At 43.4% G+C, this 21,250-nt stretch overlaps 2 protein-coding genes across 4 annotated transcripts in view; both read right to left on the reverse strand.

Moving 5' to 3' along the window:
- Positions 1–216: 216 nt before the first annotated feature.
- LOC121578482 (extensin-1-like) lies at positions 217–2,796 on the reverse strand. Its single transcript, XM_041892849.2, has 2 exons — positions 2,777–2,796; positions 217–1,117 (listed from the first exon to the last, which is right to left on the reverse strand). The coding sequence occupies exons 1-2, from the start codon at positions 2,794–2,796 to the stop codon at positions 217–219; spliced, it is 921 nt and encodes a 306-aa protein (XP_041748783.2).
- A 12,984-nt stretch (positions 2,797–15,780) lies between these two features.
- The window catches only part of LOC121578279 (E3 ubiquitin-protein ligase PDZRN3-B-like), a 121,305-nt gene continuing 115,835 nt past the window's right edge, over positions 15,781–21,250 (reverse strand). For all 3 annotated transcript variants that reach the window (XM_041892534.2, XM_041892536.2, XM_041892535.2), the window contains 2 exons: positions 17,953–18,069; positions 15,781–17,649 (listed from right to left, as the gene is read on the reverse strand). In XM_041892534.2, coding sequence (XP_041748468.2) covers positions 16,117–17,649; positions 17,953–18,069 — 1,650 coding nt within the window. In that variant the 3' untranslated portion in view covers positions 15,781–16,116. The remainder of the gene's footprint in view (positions 17,650–17,952; positions 18,070–21,250) is intronic.

Below are 21,250 nucleotides of genomic sequence, written 5' to 3' on the forward strand. Positions count from 1 at the left end.
TGTTTACTGTCCATTCATGTTCCAGGTCATCTTCTTTCTATTATCTTTTCATCCCACCAATTCAACTTAAAACACCTGGTTCCTGGTGGTAGGTGATGCCTGGTGGTAGGTGATGCCTGGTGGTGGTAGGTGATGCCTGGTGGTAGGTGATGCCTGGTGGTAGGTGATGCCTGGTGGTGGTAGGTGATGCCTGGTGGTGGTAGGTGATGCCTGGTATTAGGTGATGCCTGGTGGTAGGTGATGCCTGGTGGTAGGTGATGCCTGGTGGTGGTAGGTGATGCCTGGTGGTAGGTGATGCCTGGTGGTAGGTGATGCCTGGTGGTAGGTGATGCCTGGTGGTAGGTGATGCCTGGTGGTAGGTGATGCCTGGTGGTAGGTGATGCCTGGTGGTAGGTGATGCCTAGTGGTAGGTGATGCCTGGTGGTAGGAGGTGATGCCTGGTGGTAGGAGGTGATGCCTGGTAGTAGGAGGTGATGCCTGGTGGTAGGAGGTGATGCCTGGTGGTAGGTGATGCCTGGTGGTAGGTGATGCCTGGTGGTAGGTGATGCCTGGTGGTAGGTGATGCCTGGTGGTAGGAGGTGATGCCTGGTGGTAGGAGGTGATGCCTGGTGGTAGGTGATGCCTGGTGGTAGGTGATGCCTGGTGGTAGGTGATGCCTGGTGGTAGGAGGTGATGCCTGGTGGTAGGTGATGCCTGGTGGTGGTAGGTGATGCCTGGTGGTAGGTGATGCCTGGTGGTAGGTGATGCCTGGTGGTAGGAGGTGATGCCTGGTGGTAGGAGGTGATGCCTGGTGGTAGGAGGTGATGCCTGGTGGTAGGAGGTGATGCCTGGTGGTAGGTGATGCCTGGTGGTAGGTGATGCCTGGTGGTAGGAGGTGATGCCTGGTTGTAGGAGGTGATGCCTGGTGGTAGGAGGTGATGCCCGGTGGTAGTAGGTGATGCCCGGTGGTAGGTGATGCCTGGTGGTAGGAGGTGATGCCTGGTGGTAGGTGATGCCTGGTGGTAGGTGATGCCTGGTGGTAGGAGGTGATGCCTGGTGGTAGGTGATGCCTGGTGGTAGGTGATGCCTGGTGGTAGGTGATGCCTGGTGGTAGGTGATGCCTGGTGGTAGGTGATGCCTGGTGGTAGGAGGTGATGTTACAGAATCATGAAATTATAGTTCTGGCCCCAACCCCTGGCCCATTATAAGGCTACTGATGAGTGTAAAACCCATAGGTACGGTGAATGATGCAAATTGAGACATTAAAGTATCTCTCGTTGCTATTTGATTAAAGCCCCTAATAGACTGTTGCCAGTATTCATTTGAAAAGAAATGTGTCCAAAAGTGATAAAACTACTGAGTGAGAAGAGTCAGTTTTAACTTGACATAAACCGTGTTGCAGCTATTTGCAAATGAGCACAAATAAATCAAGCATGTCTTTCCTTGTCATTTTTTAAATAATCTGTGAGTTTGTCTAATCAACCTGTTTTTCTCAACATGCTTTTCAGCACCAAAATCTTAGACCAGTGGCTCTATTTTGAGCTGATATGAATTGCTAGTATTACCAGGGTTGCCACCAGGTTATGGCCTCCTGCATATGAATACTACAGTCTAATGAAGAGCACTAATTGTCTGCACATTGGTCCCTATCTGCACCTCCTCCAGGCACACCAGCTAATGGCACTGAAGGGTTCTGTTTATTACACAGACAGGGCTTTTAGGGGCCATTTTGTAAGAGGCGTGCTGCTTTTTGCATTGGGTTGTAAAAAGTGTGAATGGGAGACTAATTAAATAAAGGCCAAACTGGTGGTAAGAGCGTGTAGACACTGGTGTGTGTGTGTGTGTGTGTTTGTGTATGTGTATCCTGTTAGAATTAGCCTGGCTGGCCGTTAGAATTAGCTTAGCTGTAGCCTGGCTGGCTAGCTAGCCGTTGCATAACTATGAAGAGCACATTAATCCACATAGACGAAGGCTTGGGATGAGAGAACTCAGAAGGAGAACATCATTTCAACAGGAGTGTATGCCCTCTTGTTCTAGAAGTCTGCCTGTAATAGACTAGACTAGACACTCCACACTGTTACAGGGGGTATTGTATGAAGCACAAAGAAACTAAATGAACACACCATTTCCTTTATTAAAGTGCCACAATGATTCATGAGTGCCATGATCATTTAAAGTTGAATTAGATAAAAAATGGGTTAATAAGTCCACAAAGCCATAATGTTTTCATTTGTAGTTGTACCCTAGGCCTTTACCACATAGGAAGTAGTTTGATAAACAAATATATCTTGTAAACACAGACTGACAAAATATCTTTGAAGCGTGCCACTTAAGTTGTACTGATTGGACTGTTGCTTGTGAGAACATGCTACGGGTGGATGGAGATTATGGCTGCAAGTGCTCCAGAGCTCCAAGAAGAATGTGCACAATGAGCAGTGATAATTTACTGCAACAATAGACCTTGAGTCACATTTAGGGTTGCTGGAAGTATCCTAAATCAATGGTAGGAAATAACATTGTTTCTCCTGACTGCACACTAAGCACATCACACCCCACAGTTCTGGAGACCAGCATATTATGAGACTGCCACCTATAATTTCTGCCAATACGTAATGGCAGATATATCACAACTGTGCAGCCGGGGCATTTAGGATTGTAGCTGGTAAATGTTAAATCAATGACATCGAAATACACCATGGACTGAATGTGCCAAAGCCTGTGGATTTAGGAGTGTGTGTGGCTGTTAAAGCTGAGTCTGAGGCCTCTCCCCTGCCTCTGTTCCTCTGGTCAGTCTTACCTCATCCCCAGGGGGAACATTAGGACTTCTAATAGTCCATAAACTACCCTGGGCCAGACACGCAAACCTCAGAGTCCTGCAGTTTAACAGTCAGAAATGACAGTGACATATATGGTAGACTACTGTATAGGACCATGAGCAGGGCACTGACACAGTTTTGGATGTAATAAACGTCGAAGTACATTTTTTATTTGTATGTGTTATGATTCACTCGTGTATAACCATTTTAATCTTTTATTTTACTATTGAAAACAGTGTTTGGGTGAAGTCACATGCTGAGATTTTAATTCTTTGCTCCTTTAAGTTGATCAGAGGAAATTCATCTCATTTCACTGCCCACGGCAGGGATATTCTAAAGGAAGCAAATTTGTCCCTATTTTCATGGGTATTCCGTGTCTCTGAGGAATTTGAGGTTATTGACATGCTGCATTAGGTAGGACCTGTCTATCTGGACAAATCTCTCCTTTGTAGCGTGGACATGGCAAGGAGCGCGAAATGATCAAGCACAAAGACTGAGTGAAACACCATGTAGTAGCATATCACCTCATGGGTGAACTCTTGGATTAACATTTGATCAATGGAAGGCTGGCTGTCTTCTAGGCTCTGCAACCAGAGAGATGTAATGAGATGTTCGCAACAGACATTGTAAAGTTGTTGAAAGAGTATACTATTCAAGGCCTTGTCATTGGGAAGTGCCAAAAGTGTAGTTTTTGTTACGACTCTGGGGAGGTGGTTTACCGTTTAAAATATAAGCATATACTATAACTGCATTTCCCACAACGATACCTTTTAGGTTCAAGCTATTTTTAAGCCATTTATTGTGGGCTTAATAGGCAGGCTGTAGTCATGGTAAGCTAATCACCAGCCTTTTGGCACATAGCTAATTCTATGGCAAGTCAGCCAATTATCTATCCCCAAACCTTGAATGGTGTATGGTTCAGCATTGCTCCATAACAGCAGTCCCTTTTATTTCCTTCTTTCTTTCTTTTGAATTGTTTGTTTCTTTTCTCTCTCTCTCTCTCTCTCTCTCTCTCTCTCTCTCTCTCTCTCTCTCTCTCTCTCTCTCTCTCTCTCTCTCTCTTCTCTTCCATCAAAAGTAAATGGAATTGCTAAAATGTACTTAAGCAACAAAAGTAAAAGTACAAGTATAAACCATTTTGGCACACTCCAACACTCAGACATTATTTACAAATAAAGCATTTGTGTTTAGTGAGTCCGACAAATCAGAGGCAGTAGGGATGACCAGGAATGTTCTCTTGATAAGTGTGTGAATTTCACAATTTTCCTGTCAAAATGTAACGAGTACTTTTGGGTGTCAGGGAAAATGTATGGAGTAAAAAGTACATATTTTCTTTAGGAATGTAGTGAAGTAAAAGTAAAAGTTGGCAAAAATATAAATAGTAAAGTAAAGTACAGATACCCCAAAAAACGACTTAAGTAGTACTTTAAAGTATTTTTATTTAAGTACTTTACAACACTGCGCACACACACACACACACACACACACACACACACACACACTGTCCTATTACAGCATCCCTGTTAGTCTCTCATTGATAGCTGGAGTGCTCCTCTGGCTGGCTGTGTAGAGACAGCTCAGCTCCTCAGGTCTCAGGGTTAAAAAAAGCAGAGGCGGTCTGATGACACCGCTCTGGTGACATTGTCCTAGAAGATCCTGCCAGCAGAGCCAGAGGAAACTACACTGGCCCTCTCACCTACCTGACAGTTCCATCACAACACTGCCTCTGGCCAGGAGTCTTGGGTTGTCTCTGGCTCTGGGCAATTGGCGGGGCTGGGCTGGCTGGAGATGGCTCACTTGGGCTGCGTTTACACAGGCACCCAATTCTGATCTTGTTTCCACTATATGGTCTTTTGACCAATGACATCAGATCTTTTCACATCAGATCTTTTTCTGATCTGATTTGATTGGTCAAAAGACCAACTAGTGAAAAAATATCAGAATTGAGCTGCCTGTGTAAACGCAGCCTCGGTCTCTCTGTGTCCTGTCTGTGTGTGGGCTGTGGGAATATTGCCCGCTGCACACACTAGCTATATTGTTGATGTAAGGTCATCATGACATTGTATAACTGCACAATTAAAAGGGCATAATGCTGCTTCATGAGTAGCGCATAAGCCTGTGTTTGCTTGTTTTGTTGTTTGTTGGTTGTGTTTGTTCATTTCATCAAATCACATTTCACTCTCAGGGATGATGTGGAGAGGCTATTTGAACATCAAATATTATGAATGTTGTTGATGTTGTCAGACAAACATCCAGACAGAGTGCAAATATCACAGCATTCTGCAGACTATTCTTTTGGGGCCGATTCAGACTTTGGAAATGTACGCCTTTCTTACGCACGGCTTTCCTACACACTTCTCAGTAGTTGGTATTCAGACATACCTTATGCATGTGCATAACGGGCATTGCAGGCGTGGTTCCCTTGTGCGCGCTGAATACATTTAATTCAACCGCTGAAAACCCTCCCAATTGCTGGCCAAAAGATTTTCTCTTGTAGTTTTCATTCAATAGGGTTTTCAGTACATTTATCTAAATTAGAATTTTCTCGACAGACTCACTAGAATATATGGAGAAAACGGCTCAGAGTATTAGGGATCAATGAAAGAAAGCCATGTAAATACACGCATATTCGTCGTTTCCCACACCAATTGGTAGATTTAAAAAATACTCTGATCTTGTATATTTTTAGGGTTAGGAAAGTAGCACTAAATGTACTGGTGAATAAAAAAAAACGGTGGTTTGATTTATCCTGAAAGTTGCCATATTCAATTGTTCAATCCATGAAATATTGGAAGGTGAGAAAAGTGTACAATAGAGGTTGAACAGTAGTCCTATAAATACACCCTAATAATCCTCACTAATCCGAACTGTGATGACAATGGTCCAGTCGTAGTGAACCTTGTGCCAGGCTCCAGGTTTAAACTGCTGCATATGGTCTTCGTTCCGTAATGACTCAAATAGGCTACATGTCCCAAATTATTGCACAACTTGTAATACGCAAGCCTAATATGATCTATTGCTATAGGGCCTACAGGGCCTCCTGTAGCTCAGTTGGTAGAGCATGGCGCTTGCAACGCCAGGGTTGTGGGTTCGTTTCCCACGGGGGGCCAGTATGAAAAATGTATGCACTCACTAACTGTAAGTCGCTCTGGATAAGAGTGTCTGCTAAAATGACTAAAATGTAAAATGTAATGATCCTCAGGAACAACCACACAAACATGACAGAGGAAAGAAAGGTAAACTAACGATGTAATGGAATGATGCAAAATGTAAGGAAACTAACACTAAAGTCAGTGACAGTTATAAATGTTTAACTGAGAGTGGCTAATATTTAACACGATACAAATAGTAAAAAATAGTGAAAAGTCCGGCCATATAATTAAAACATTCTAGAAATCATAAATCACCTCGGTAGGTTTGGCGCTATACTGTCCTTTGCGCATGACTACAGAAGCCTATAGCTTGGGTCTCCACATTTAATCCTAAATTATAAGGCCAGCATTTCATAAACTTCACTCTGGAAGAGGTGATATGTTGATATGCTTCAGTTTGCTGACATATGACTGGTTTCACATTTGTCTCCAGCGATCATAAGGTAAAATAGATCTAAAACATGTGTCATTTATATTTACAATCCCCTTACCCAAACGTCTTACTCATGATGAATAAAAAATACAGTGGTTTGATTCATCCTGAAAGTTGTCATATTCGAGTTCAACACATCAAATATTGGAAGGTGAAAAAAAGTGTACAATAGGGGTTGAACAATAATCCTATAAATGTACCTTCATCCTCACTAATCATGGAACTGTATGACAACGGTCCAGCAGTCGTGAACCGTGCGCCAGGCTCCAGGTTTAACTTGCTACGTGTGGTCCAGCGGTCTGAGTTCCATAATGATTCAAATAGGCTACTGGTCCCAAATTATTGCACAATGTTAGCCTAATATGATCCACTAATGCTAGCGACCCCCGGGAACAACTTTCAAGGACGTGACAGAGGAAAGAAAGGGAAACGGAATGGAATGATGTAAAAATACATGTATGTTGGTATTACTGGTAGTGGCTAATATTTAACATGATACAAATTGTAAAATAAAACGGAGAAAAGCCCGGACATATAATTAAAACATTCTAATGCGTATACATCAACTCGGTAGGTTCAGCCTTACAGAAGCGTATAGCTTGGGTCTCCAAATTTCATCCACCCAAATTATGATGGCACACAATTAAAATTCTGAATAACGGCACAGCTATTTATAGTCTACTTCACTGTGGAAAAGGGCCCGCAATACATGTCATGTTGATATGATTTTCAGTTTGCTTCCATATGGCTGGTTTCACATTCGTCTCCAGGGATCGTAAGGAAAAATCATCTAAAACAATTGCTATGTGTCTTTACAACCCCCTTTTCCAAACAGATTACTCATTTACCTAGCTCTTATCAATAGATCATCAATTTGTAAATTACAGTGCATGGAGAACGCTGTTATTTCTATCGAAAAAAATTAAGTTGGAACTGGCAGGTTCGCTCGACCTTTTTCATGGTTTTCTCACTCGTAAAGGTGATGGAATTATACTATTCTCATGCTTACATTCAAAGGTCAGAATAAGCGTAGAGAAAATAGAAAGTTAATTCCCGTCTAATTTAAAAACAAATCTAATTTCCACAGAAATCACCTGTGAATATACACTGATTTGGTGCACACAGATGACACAGGTTAAATTCTAATAGCTCAGACCATAGGAGGATTACATCTGTGGAATGACAGGCACTACCTCCATTCTCCATGCTCTGCTGCTTTTATCCAGTTGACCAGAGCATGCAATCTGGAAGGTCTATAATGGACAAATTAGCTGTAGCCCAATAAATCCATGCAGCAGGCCCACCGAGAGCAGTCAGAGGTCCCAGAGTAGGGGTATGTTCTTTACTGATCCACCCCTGAAATCTCCAATGTGGGAATTGGGGAGTGCTAAAGTACCAGTCTTAGACCACTGAGTTATGGCTCTGTGGCAATAAACAAAGGCAACCAAAGAGACCTCTGAACTTCACAAGTCCATGGTAAGTTCAAGGGTCAAATAGGTAGTAAGAGATTTATGTCCCCCTGGCATTTTAGAGTCAGAGCCTTTTTGTTCAGTATTTATCTGTTTATGCGCTTACGCGAAAGTGTCATTTATGACTGCAATTTAACATGCCAAGGATAAAAAGAACAAACACGCTCACAAATTGCATTTTAGTCATCTGTGGTTATATTGAGCTGGAGCTACCTGGAGGTTTACACAAAGAGCAGAGGGAATAACTCATAATAGGCCACAGGTTTTTTTTTGTTTGGGTTTGAGTGAAATAATATGGGAGGGTTAGAAGCAGGTCACAACTTCATTTATTTTTCATCCCAATCTCATTTTCCATGAATCACGTTAGCTTTAGGTTAAGCTCAACACAAAATGGAGGGAAAAATACAACAAACAATCAAATCAAACAAAAACAGGTTTCAGTGCAGGTGGAGAGAAAGCATTTCAATGTTACATTTAACTTCAACCATCATTTCAGCAAGGTAATACTTCTATTAGCAAAACCAAGGCTTCCAATGGTGCTCTCCCACAGTTTAAACCACAAACGTCTGGTGTCTGTCTGTCTGTCTGTCTGTCTCTCCTTCCTTCCTTCCTTCCTTCCTTCCTTCCTTCCTTCCTTCCTTCCTTCCTTCCTTCCTTCCTTCCTTCCTTCCTTCCTTCCTTCCTTCCTTCCTTCCTTCCTTCCTTCCTTCCTTCCTTCCTTCCTTCCTTCCTTCCTTCCTTCCTTCCTTCCTTCCTCCCTCCCTTCTTTCTTTCTTTCTTTCTTTCTTTCCTTCCTTCCTTCCCTCCCTCCCTGGATGGCCACACCTCAAACAAAGGAAACAAGGGGGGTTATAAAGGGGCAGGGACAAATAGGGAGCCAATCACATTACTCAATTAATCACTGAGTTAAAAGCACTCAATGAGGAGCACATGGGCTAAAGCGTGCGCAGTATTCATGGGCATTCGTCACACCTGTGACATCCCCTCCTTGGCTATTTAGGGGAGAATCTCAATTGCATACTCCTCGCGTCCTCTCTCCTCGCATCCTTCTCAAAACTCATTGGATGAGAAAGCCAGAGGTCCCTCCCCTCTGACCTTCTCCTCCAATGGGTTTTGAGGAAGCGAGGACAGAAGACACAACAAGTATGCAACGGAGATTCTCCCCAGGTGAAGGTAAAACGTATCCTCCTGGACTAGCTGGCCCTCAGGTCACTCCTCATCCTTGTTGTGGAGGTGTAAAGGACCAGGGGCCATGTGCCTCAGCAGCCCCAGGGTCAGAGGAGTGTGGTTGGGTATAGGGGTTGGGGAAGGGGAAGCAGGGTGTGAAGTAGCCCACCGCCACCAGTAACACCAATAACACTGTCAGAACTGTTTGGACACAGTAAAGGTCATGTGGAGTTAAGTGTTGAGATGCTGGCAGGGGAGACTAAGCCCTCGTAATGCCACAAATAATTGGTGTTACCTTAAGGCGTCCGCAAGCTTCCCAGCCGAAACAGTTCGGAAGAGTTCATGCATATATAATGACGCCATTTTTTACTCTGACTACAGATTGCCGTCTCCATTTATTATTTTATACAGTGCATTCGGAAAGTATTCAGACCCCTTGACCTTTTCCACATTTTGTTACGTTACAGCCTTATTCTAAAATGGATTACATTCTTTTTTTCTCTCATCAATCTACACACAATTCCCCGGAAATATCAGATTTACATAAGTATTCAGACCCTTTACTCAGTACTTTGTTGAAGCACCTTTGGCAGTGATTACAGCCTCGAGTCTTCTTGGGTATGACACTACAAGCTTGGCACACCTGTATTTGGGGAGTTTCTCCCATTCTTCTCTGCAGATCCTCTCAAGCTCTGTCAGGTTGTATGGGGAGCGTTGCTGCACAGCTATTTTCAGGTGTCTCCAGAGATGTTCGATCTGGTTCAAGACCGGGCTCTGGCTGGGCCAATCAAGGACATTCAGAGACTTGTCCCGAAGCCACTCCTGCGTTGTCTTGGCTGTGAACCTTCACCCCAGTCTGAGGTCCTGAGTGCTCTGGAGCAGGTTTTCATCAAGGATCTCTCTGTACTTTGCTTCGTTCATCTTTCCCTCAATCCTGACTAGTCTCCCAGTCCCTGCTGCTGAAAAACATCCCCACAGCATGATGCTGCAACCACCATGCTTCACCATAGGGATGGTGCCAGGTTTCCTCCAGACGTGACGCTTGGCATTCAGGCCAAAGAGTTCAATCTTGGTTTCATCAGACCAGAGAATCTTGTTTCTCATGGTCTGAGAGTCCTTTATGTGCCTTTTGGAAAACTCCAAGCAGGCTGTCATGTACCTTTTACTGAGGAGTGGCTTCCGTCTAGCCACTCTACCATAAAGGCCTGATTGGTGGAGTGCTGCAGAGATGGTTGTCCTTCTGGAAGGTTCTCCCATCTCCACAGAGGAACTCTGGAGCTCTGTCAGAGTGACCATCGTGTTCTTGGTCACCTCCCTGACCAAGGCCCTTCTCCCCCGATTGCTCAGTTTGGCAGTGCGGCCACTGTGTTCTTGGGGACCTTTAATGCTGCAGAAATGTTTTGGTACCTTTCCCCAGATCTGTGCCTTGACACAATCCAGTCTCAGAGCTCTATGGAGAATTCCTTCGACCTCGTGGCTTGGTTTTTGCTCTGACATGCACTGTCAACTGTGAGACCTTATATAGACAGGTGTGTGCCTTTCCAAATCATGTCAAATCAATTGAATTTACCACAGGTGGACTCCAATCAAGTTGTAGAAACATCTCAAGAATGATCAATGGAAACAGGATGCACCTGAGCTCAATTTCGAGTCTCCTAGTAAAGGGTCTGAATACTTATGGAAAGAAAGTATTTCTGTTTATAAATTTTAATAAATTAGCAAACATTTCTAAAAACCTGTTTTCGCTTTGTCATTATGGGGTATTGTGTGTAGATTGATGAGGATTTTTATTTATTTAATCAATTTTAGAATAAGGCTGTAACGTAACAAAATGTGGAAAAAGTCAAGTGGTCTGAATACTCTCCGAATGCACTGTATTCTTCACTGTGAGCTGCAAAGCCAATACAATACTTTCAAAGGGATGGTGTTATGGAGATTTCTTACCAGTGTTGTGAGGATGAATCGTTTTGAGAAATTACACAGTGCGATATGTTCCTCGACCGGAGAAATGTGATGCAACACTTTGGGAAGACTTTTCAAGGTGGTCTAACAAAATTTATCCGACATCCACAGTGGTTGGTTTGGTGGTGTTGGAGGTGGAACTGCGTTAGAGCTGTCAAATCCACAAGCGGCTCCTGGAATTATACCTAAAGCTGCACGGAGTCGTATTAAGAGAAATCCCATACAATCTTGTTTACAAGTATGATGAACACTGGAATGTGAGATGTAATCTACACCTCGATTAGGCTGATAGAAATCCTAATTATTTGGTTCAATTTGAGCGTCATTATTTCTATATAGCCAACACTTTCTCGTGCTGAACTTCGAACGTGAGTGGGACGGGTGTGGCTTCGTGACATAGATCAAGAGCAGCTGCTCACCGATTTGACAGCTCCATGCGGTTGTCGGCTATCGCTGGTTAACGCTTGATCTGATTGAATCTAGCCCCTAAATAATTGAAATACATGTATTATAATTGAAATACTTTGCTATAATAATTGAAATAATTATAATAATTGAAATACTTTGCTCTTCATCATGTATTTATTTTGTTTATGCTCTACTCCATTACATGAGACACATCATAGATGAACGTTCTCTGGGCTACAACAATGAATGATTGAAAACTTACATTTTGATATTGGCACGTCAGACTTACCCATATTCTTTTTAGGTATATTGAAATGCCAACATACAATAAATCATTGATATTATATGATGGACAGTGGGCTGGGCCGTTTGAGATTGAATTAGAGAACCTTTCAACAACCAACTACTCACTCATACATAGTTGAGGCTTGTACACATTTTTGATCCTATCTAATCTTGTGGAAGTAGAAGGCCCTTCATCATTTTATTTCAGGTCATTCATCTTGGTCATGTCTCGTGTTGCTCCACCTCTTGTTTGTGATGAAGCTGAATACGGTTCAGGTTTTATTATTCTTTTTATGTATGTGATGCATTTAGATATTGTATGTCCTCATCTATCCTCGTTGTATTGATTTGGTACCTTTTAAACATTCATAGAAATGTAAAACGAAACATAATTGACTACATACTAACAATTCCTGGGATAGAGCTCTTCTTTAGCGTGGGGACTTTTATTTTTGGCATACATTGTCTATTGACAAATAAACAAATGTCTGATTCACATGGAAATAGGATAGGCTGAGGAGTATTTATGTCTGTAATAAAGCCCTTTTGTGGGGAAAACTCATTTTCGTTGGCTGGGCCTAGCTCCCCAGTGGGTAGAACTGGATGCCAAGTGGGTGGGCATATGCCCTCCCAGGCCCACCCATGGCTGCACCCCTGCCCAGTCATGTGAAATCCATAGATTAGGGCCTACCTAATACATGTATTTTAATTGACTGATTTCCTTATATGAACTATAACTCAGTAAAATCTTCGAAATTGTTGCATGTTGCGTTTATATTTTTGTTCAGTATAGATTGGCAAGGTATCAATAATAGGCAGTGATAGGGTATGTGTGAATATTGATGCGTCTCTCCGATAAGCTTTGAGGGTATGAGCATACATCTGAGATATTTAGCTGTTAAGAGTTAAAGCACCTTTGACTTGTGCAGTGTTGTGATGTAAATATCTAAAAGGTGGGTCAGACAGCAATCATAGCATTCCTCGCAGTGTGTATCCATCAGCTTGTTGTCTTTAATCCAACACTCAGGATCAGCTAATACACTTTTCTCCACCTGCTTAATTCCTGTTTCTTTTTGTTTACTACCAATCCCTGTGCTAACCCCGAAGGCCAGCACCAACTGCAAAATATGCAAATCGTTTAGGTCACATTGTTTCAGCAACAGAACTCAACTCCGATAAAGATGGTGAATAAAAAGCTCCTACCTTTGCACTTCATGAACATTGTAATTCAATTGGAATTTAACAATTAAATCTATATTTTAAGATTTTCCAATTCACTATTGTTTATTTAGACTGTTAAGATAAGTAGAGGGACATACTACTCAATAGAAAACCACATAACAAAACACACCCATCATTTAATAGTTGTCCTTTCACATATTGAGGTCTCACCCAGTCAAATGCCCACCTAGGAAGGAATTAAGAAAATGGCCATAGCATATCGGCAGACATTACTCATAGTCTCATATCCACATGCAGTAAGTAAAAAGTCAGACTGAAAAGGCCTCCACACACTCCAGTATGTATTCCTCTGGACCAGCCGCCGTTCAGTAGTAAGTATTCCTCTCAGCCTGAAGAATGTAAACAACAGCAGCCTCAGCAGCACCCCCATCCAGCTAGGCAATAGAGCAACAGCCTTATCAGTTAATAGACGATTACACTGGAATGTCAGCCTTTCTCTGCGCTGCCATTTAAACCAATAAGAACCACTCTCCAGCCCAAAATGAGGACAGCCAACAAATGAAGAACTGACCACTAATTTATTCGAAGATTTAAAAAAATACTAAACACGGGAGCGACAAAGCCAAGTGTGTGATGGACTACTCTCTCTACATCAAGGTGGGGACGGCCCAGAATTGATCGGGAGAGCTTTTTGTTTGCCTTGCATGCCATATCGTTATCTCCCATTAAAGGAGTGTGTACACAGCCATGTACCCAGACATAAATCATAGAGCTTGGGCTCTCTGAGGCTTAAGGAGGAGCAATCAATTACATTCCAGCAGACATAGAGGAAGTGCCTGAGCCCACTCCCTTAGCTACTCTTATTATCATAATCATCCCCCTTAAGTGATGCAGTCTGGGACACAGACACCACTGTGTGCCGCACTGAGATGCAATCACAAACATTCAAGGCAGTGAGACAATAAGGCTCTTGGCAACATGGAAAGACAAGCACAGAGTCAGATCAGTGTCCACAGGCTTGTGTGTCTGTAACAGCATAGATTAAGATACTGAACAAATATGTGCTGTGATAGTCAAAAGTATCTTACAGACCAAATCATCTCGGATAAACAGATGTATCATTGTAAAGTTGTATATCATCCATGCACTGATAACGTTTGATAAGCCACTGTTCTGTTTTCTTAATGAGACAGTGGTAACTCAAATTATTCTGTTAACTTTTCTGAGAATTAGGCTCTTTCTGTGAGGGGTGTGGGGGAGATAGGGGCCAGGGTGAGTCAGTGGCCCCTGGGTGGAGTGGTCAGTCAAGTGTGGACACCACTCAGCCATGATTCCACTGACTTTACGGCCCCATAGACATTGGTGATTCAACGACATGGACAAATCCTCTTGCCAATAACGGTTAATGACATTTCAAGAAGGGACAAGTTTAGTAGCATCACCCTAAGCACATAACCACTGCAATTTTTTCATTTCAAAACTTCCACTGAGATGAACTGAACATCCAGCCTTTGTGTTCCTTTGAATCTGCTCAGCAGTCTGTGGAGAAGGGCAGGGCATCCCCGACGGAAGATTCAATCCACATCATGACTATTATTAGTAATAGGGTGTTGTTAGACTGGGGGCATAACTACGGCGCAGTGGGAGGACAACATCGCCTTTTGGCCAATAGTTTAGCTGTATTTAAACAGAAGACAAGGATGAAAACGGGAGCCAAAAATGCAGTCCTTAAAGTTCCTTACACTTCTTACTCATTATTCTACAAAGAGAGCATTGCAAAAATAGGCCATGCAAACTGATAAAAGTGTGAGAGATCTACATGATCTACTGGGTGTATTGAGACACAGTGAAAAGAGATCCCCAGAGAACATACTCAATATCCTTCCTCTGTTCAAACTAATGGCCCTCATCTTTCTATAATTATGAGTGAGTGAGGCTTTCTTTTGGACCTCAGCTGAGATTATGCAGTCAGTACCTGAAAAAACAATGCCATGAATTGTCAGGCTATTGTATGTTTGCTAGCTAATACTCTGTCAATTTTTAAATTTTTGTATTGAATTCCTGAATTTTTTATGTTGGTTAATATATACCATATCACACTGGTCCTTTACCAAGGCATCTTCAAAACATTATGTGGATGCTGTATAAGAGTTGTGCTCTCCTTCACTCACCTGTCACCTACCCACATTGACTCAGTAGGTCTATCAAAAACCTCTTGCAAATGAAAAATCCCACACCAGTGTTTGAAAGCTCATCAAATATAAAACAATAATTTATTATTTCTCTCATTTTAAAAGACATCAAATTGGGTACCTAATTAAGGATTTGTTAAGCTGTGTTATTTGGAGTCCTACAAATGTAAGGTGACTACAATGTGCTTAAAAAAATAACACAGAAAGATTCTGATTTCAACAAATGTGTGACTAATTATCTGCTCTATCCTGATACATACACAATATCACTTCTTGAAGGTTGAATATGTAACATATGATACACACTGGATGTATAACTTTTGAAAAACAGCACCCTTTCAGATCGTCAATAACTAAGAAGTGTTTTGTTTACAAAGAACAATGAGGTTTAGTTACATGTACAAAAGTCCTCTCAAAAAGGATTATGTGTTGACCTTCAAGCTAAATATTTGTGTATTTCTTTCAATAAGCAAAAGGTATGCATAACAGTAAAATACTGATAAGAGATACTTATTAAAAATGAAAAAAATATGTAAATGTTGGCTGCTGTTTACTTATGGCACAGTCTTTACACACTTTCAAAACCTTCCAAAGACCCACATATTGTTGTGAAACACTATCAATATTTACATCTTAGCCATTTAGCAGACGCTCTTATCCAGAGTGACTTACAGGAGAAATTAGGGTTAAGTGCCTTGCTCAAGGGCACATCGACAGATGTTTCACCTTGTTGGCTCTGGGATTCGAACCAGCAACTGGCCCAACACTCTTAGACGCTTGGCTACCTGCCACCCCAAGAGCAAGCACAAAGATAGAAAGGTTATTGAAAGCTTTTGAAAACAGTCTCATAATCATCCTTATCATGTCAATCATCTTCAAAGTCGATCCATGGAACACTCTGTGGAGCATCTCTCAACCGTCTGCAGGGGTCAAAAGTTCATTTAGAAAAGGCTTTTCCTGTTTCATATTAACAAAAAGTTGCCACATTGAACGAGGCAGGAATCTGTACCCCAATCGGTAGTGTCCTATTATTTACAGTACATTACACCCCAGGCCTGTCCTGTCTGCCTACTACACTGTGGTGACGGACAGGAGGGAGTTGTACACTCGCGTGCCATCAGGCGACTTAGCACCATGGGTCAAAAGTTCCTGGATAGTCATCCAATTGTCAAAAATTTTCTTGTTCCTCTTTTTCATCATCTTTTTGTGGCTCAGTTCGATGATGTTGGGCTCCTTCTTGTCGTCGTCCAGGCTGGCCTGTTCCTTCAGGCAGTCAGCGCGGCTCTGCTTCATGAACTCGCGTCGCTGCCTCTGCTCCTTGGCGCGCACCGCGTGCTGCTTCCTCTCCCCCTTGCTCCAGTACCGCCCCATCTTTAGCTCGCTGATGGCGTCGTCGTCCGTGGTCATGCCGCTGCGCTCCTCGTGGATACGCAGGGCGCGCTCCTTCAGCAGCTTGTCCCTGACAGGCCTCTTGGTGATGTAGCGCGTGCCGTCGCTGCGGATCTTTACCTTCCACTCCATTTTGGGATCCAGCATCTCTCCGGGGTTCACGGCGTCACCGCGGCTGATCAGACTGACCAGGCTCATCTGGCTCTGGGCGTACTCCACGGCAGACTTCTGCTGGATCAGCTGCATGTAGCTCTGGTAGTGCTGGGCGTGGGCCGGGATGTGGGCATGTTTGTACAGGGAACGGGGCTGGGCCAGCTTGTGAGTTGACTCTCCCAGCTTATGCTCCTTCCCCTCCGCCTGCAGGCCACACTCAGACTCCTTAGAGGAGGAGGGCCTGATTCTGCTGGGGCCACCGGCCTCCTGGACAGGAGACAGCAGGGGCTTGAGGATCCTGCTGTTGGGCCCTGCGCTGCTGGAGGCCCCGGACAACCCCTGGTTCTCTGCCCCCCTGCGGAGTGAGTTGTCTGGAGACAGCTCTAGGGTGAGAGGGGTGCTGCGGCAGCTCTCACCAGTGTTGTAGGCGCTGGAGCTGTCCTTGTCTGACTTCTCGGGCAGCTCTGTGATGTCGGAGAGCTCATGGCGGCGCGCGTCGATGCTGGTGTTGTAGTTGTGGAAGCCGCTGTTGTGCAGCATCCAGGACTCGCGGTACTGCTCCCTCAGCTGCTGCATCTTGTGGGCCCGGACGATGTTGAGGCACTCCAGCTCGATGCTGCGCAGCTCCTCGTTCAGCAGCTCCAGCTCCTTGTCCACCCCCTCCTCGGCCCCTCCAGCCCCGGCACTCTGGCAGTACAGGTCCTGGGGGCCCCCCACGCTCCTCACCTGGCACTTCAGCTCCAGGAGCTCTCGGAAGCGCTCACACTCGTCAGCGGGGATGCCCAGGAAGTCAGCGTGGTCGTAGTCTGCTGAGATGAATGACTCACTGCTGAAGGGTAGGTCAACGCTTCCCAGGGTGTCCTGGCTATAGGCCAGCTTCTGGTGGCTGCAGCTGCCCAGCGTGTTGGAGGCCGTGGTCTGGTCGTCCCCCAGGTTCTCCTGCTCAGAGCTCTCGTCATTGCGCGTGCTCTCGTCGGTGCGGCCCACCCCGCTGTCTTTCTCGTGGTGGTTGGACAACAGGGTGGCTGTGTCAGTCGTTCCACCATCTTCCTCAAGCTTCTTCTGCAACACCAGACAATAGGATTAATAATTGAATCACCTTCTAACATTATTAGATGTGTTTCCTCTGCAGTTATCACTGACTACAGTATGTGAACCTACCCACTTCAGTACTACTACATTTCGGTATGTAGAGTACTATGGGCCATTAGGCCAACTGAACATATGCTACTCTGTTTGGAATTGGCTCATCGTCAGTAACATGCAGGTGAGCATATGTGACTCTGTGATTGATTGTTGACTCATGCTGTGTGTATGTATGTGTATACAGTTCTGAGTGGTTCTATGCTGGCTGCTGTACACTACCTGCTGCAGCATGCTGGCGGTGAACTGCATGGCCTGATGGTGCTGCTGCTCCAGCATGTCCATGTGGAGGTCATCCAGGAAGTCATTCCTGTCATCATCCATCCAGCCCTCATCCAGCTGGGACACCGGGGTAGGAGAGAGGAAGAAAGAGGGAGGAGGACTTCAGTCTCTGCCAATTAAGGCTACAGTACAACTTAGGAAACAGACAACTACAATACCAGTCAAAAGTTTGGACACACTTACTCATTCAAGGGTTTTTCTTTATTTTATAATAGTGAAGACATCAAAACTATGAAATAACACATTTGGAATCAAATAGCCACCCTTTGCCTCGATGACAGCTTTGCACACGCTTGGCATTCTCTCAACCAGCTTCATGAGATAGTCACCTGGAATGCATTTCAATTAACGGGTGTGCCTTCTTAAAAGTTAATTTGTGGAATTTCTTTCCTTCTTAATGCGTTTGAGCCAATCAGTTGTGTTGTGACAAGGTAGGGGGGTATACAGAAGACAGCCCTATTTGGTAAAAGACCAAGTCCATATTATGGCAAGAACAGCTCAAATAAGCAAAGAGAAACAACAGTCCATCATTACTTTAAGACACGAAGGTCAGTCAATACGGAACATTTCAAGAACTTTGAACGTTTCTTCAAGTGCAGTCGCAAAAACCATCTAGCGCTATGATGAAACTGGCTCTCATGAGGACCGCCACAGGAATGGAAGACCCAGAGTTACCTCTTCTGCAGAGGATAAGTTTAGAGATTAGAGTTACCAGCCTCAGAAATTGCAGCCCAATAAATGCTTCACAGAGTTCAAGTAACAGACAAATCTCAACATCAACTGTTCAGAGGAGACAGTGTAAATCAGGCCTTCATGGTCGAATATTCACTTTAATAATGTTTATATGTCTTGCACTACTCATCTTATATGTATATACTGCATTCTATTCTATAATATTCTACTGTATCTTAGTCCATGCCGCTCTGTCATTGCTTGTCCATATATGTATATATTCTTAAATCCCATTCCTTTCTAGTTTTGTGTGTTTTAGGTATATGTTGTGAAATTGTTAGATATTACTTGTTAGATATTACTGCACTGTCGGAGCTAGAAGCACAAGAATTTCGCTACACCCGCTATAACATCTGCTAAACACGTGTATGTGACAAATCATCAAAATTGTATTTTATTTTATTTGAATAGCTGCAAAGAAACCACTACTAAAGGACACCAATAATAAGAAGAGACTTGCTTGAGCCAAGAAACACGAGCAATGGACATTAGACTGGTGGAAATGTGTCCTTTGGTCTGGAGTCCAAATTGGTAATTTTTGGTTCCAACTGCCGTGTCTTTGTGAGACGCGGTGTGGTTGAACGGATGATCTCCGCATGTGTGTTTCCCACCGTAAAGCATGTAGTAGGAGGTGTTATGGTGTGGGGGTGCTTTGCTGCTGACATTGTCAGTGATTTATGTAGAATTCAAGGCACACTTAACCAGCATGGCTACCACAGCATTCTGCAGTGATACGCCATCCCATCTGGTTTGGGCTTAGTGGGACTATCATTTGTTTTTCAACAGGACAATGACCTAACACACCTCCAGGCTGTGTAAGGGCTATTTTACCAAGAAGGAGTGTGATGGAGTGCTGCATCAGATGACCTGGCCTCCACAATCCCCCGACCTCCACCCAATTGAGATGGTTTGGGATGAGTCAGACTGCAGAGTGAAGGAAAAGCAGCCAACAAGTGCTCAGCATATGTGGGAACTCCTTCAAGACTGTTGGAAAAGCGTTCCAGGTGAAGCTGGTTGAGAGAATGCCAAGAGTGTGCAAAGTTGTCATCAAGGCAAAGGGTGGCTATTTGAAGAATCTCAACTATAAAATATATTTGGATTTGTTTAACACTTTTTTGCTTACTACACGATTCCATATGTGTTATTTCATAGTTTTGATGTCTTCACTATTATTCTACAATGTAGAAAATAGTAAAAATAAAGAAAAAATCTTGAATGAGTAGGTGTGTCCAAAATGTTGACTGGTACTGTATAGACAGTCTATGCATCAGTGGAGGCTCCTCAGAGGAGGAAGGGAAGGACCATCCTCCTCAGTGAATTTCATAAAAATAAAAATGGTAAAACATTGAAAAAGTTATTATTTTTAGATAAATATATTTACATGTCCCCAAATAATTTATTAAAACACACTGTTTTGCAATGACGTCCTACAGTAGCCTCAACAGCACTCTGTAGGGTAGCACCATGGTGTAGCCGGAGGACAGCTAGCTTCCGCCCTCCTCTTGGTACATTGACTTCAATACAAAACCTAGGAGGCTCTTGGTTCTCATCCCCTTCCATAGACTTACACAGTAATTATGACAACTTCCGGAGGACGTCCTCCAACCTATCAGAGCTCTTGCAGCATGAACTGACATGTTGTCCACCCAATCAAAGGATCAGATAATTAATCTAGTACTGTAAGCATAAGCTACAGCTAGCTAGCACTGCAGTGCATAAAATGTGGTGTGTTGTTGATTCAAAGAGATAGAAAGACAATAGTTGAATAGTTTTCAACAAATTAATTTCTTCAAAAATGAAGGAGAAGCAAGAGCGAGAGAGTCATTTTCTTTCACTTTCAGTTTCACTTACTTAGCTAGCAAATGCAGCTGGCTAGTTTAGTTACTCAAACACCCGGCTCAAACAGAGGGATGCTATGTTAGATAGCTGGCTATGACTATCCAACACAACACTGGAACTCTTCCAAGTCAAGGTAAGCTTTTGGTTTTATTAATTTATTGCCACCGGGGCCCGCCAGTCTAACTGCTTACTGACTATACACTGTAACGTTACTGCATGATTGTAGCGGGTTTACTAAAGCATTAGTTCTATTAGCTATGTTGACTAGGACGTTACTTTAGCTAATATGGGGACGATGTAGGCTGTGTGTAGCGGTTATGACATGGTTTGGCTTGGAAAGGTTTTTTCGCCTGGTCACATACAGCTGATGTGTTGTTCATTAAAGTCCACAAACAAAGGGAAAAAGTGAGAGGAGGAGAGTGCATAGAGGCTAGAATGAATACAACGTGGCTGCTATGAAAGTGAACTCTGTTTATGTGTGATCAGGGGTGTATTCATTCCGCCGATTCTGTTGAAAAAGTTTCTTAAACGGAAGCAAGCGAAACAGGGATAAAAATACCTGAATTTGTCCAATAGAAACTGTTGGACTAATGATTACACCCTAGATAAGCTGGATGCAGGCATGAGTGTGCAAGGCGGTATTGAATGTGTCACTGTCTGTCCATGT

Source organism: Coregonus clupeaformis, chromosome 12 (genome assembly GCF_020615455.1).
Source record: "Coregonus clupeaformis isolate EN_2021a chromosome 12, ASM2061545v1, whole genome shotgun sequence".
Taxonomy (NCBI): Eukaryota; Metazoa; Chordata; class Actinopteri; order Salmoniformes; family Salmonidae; genus Coregonus; species Coregonus clupeaformis.

Excerpts from the sequence above, each read along its gene's own strand:
- LOC121578482 (XM_041892849.2), bottom strand. The coding sequence starts at position 2,796 with ATGTTCCCCCTGGGGATGAG. Across the intron at positions 1,118-2,776 it reads ATGTTCCCCCTGGGGATGAG|GCATCACCTACCACCAGGCA; the intron begins GTAAGACTGACC and ends TCCTACCACCAG.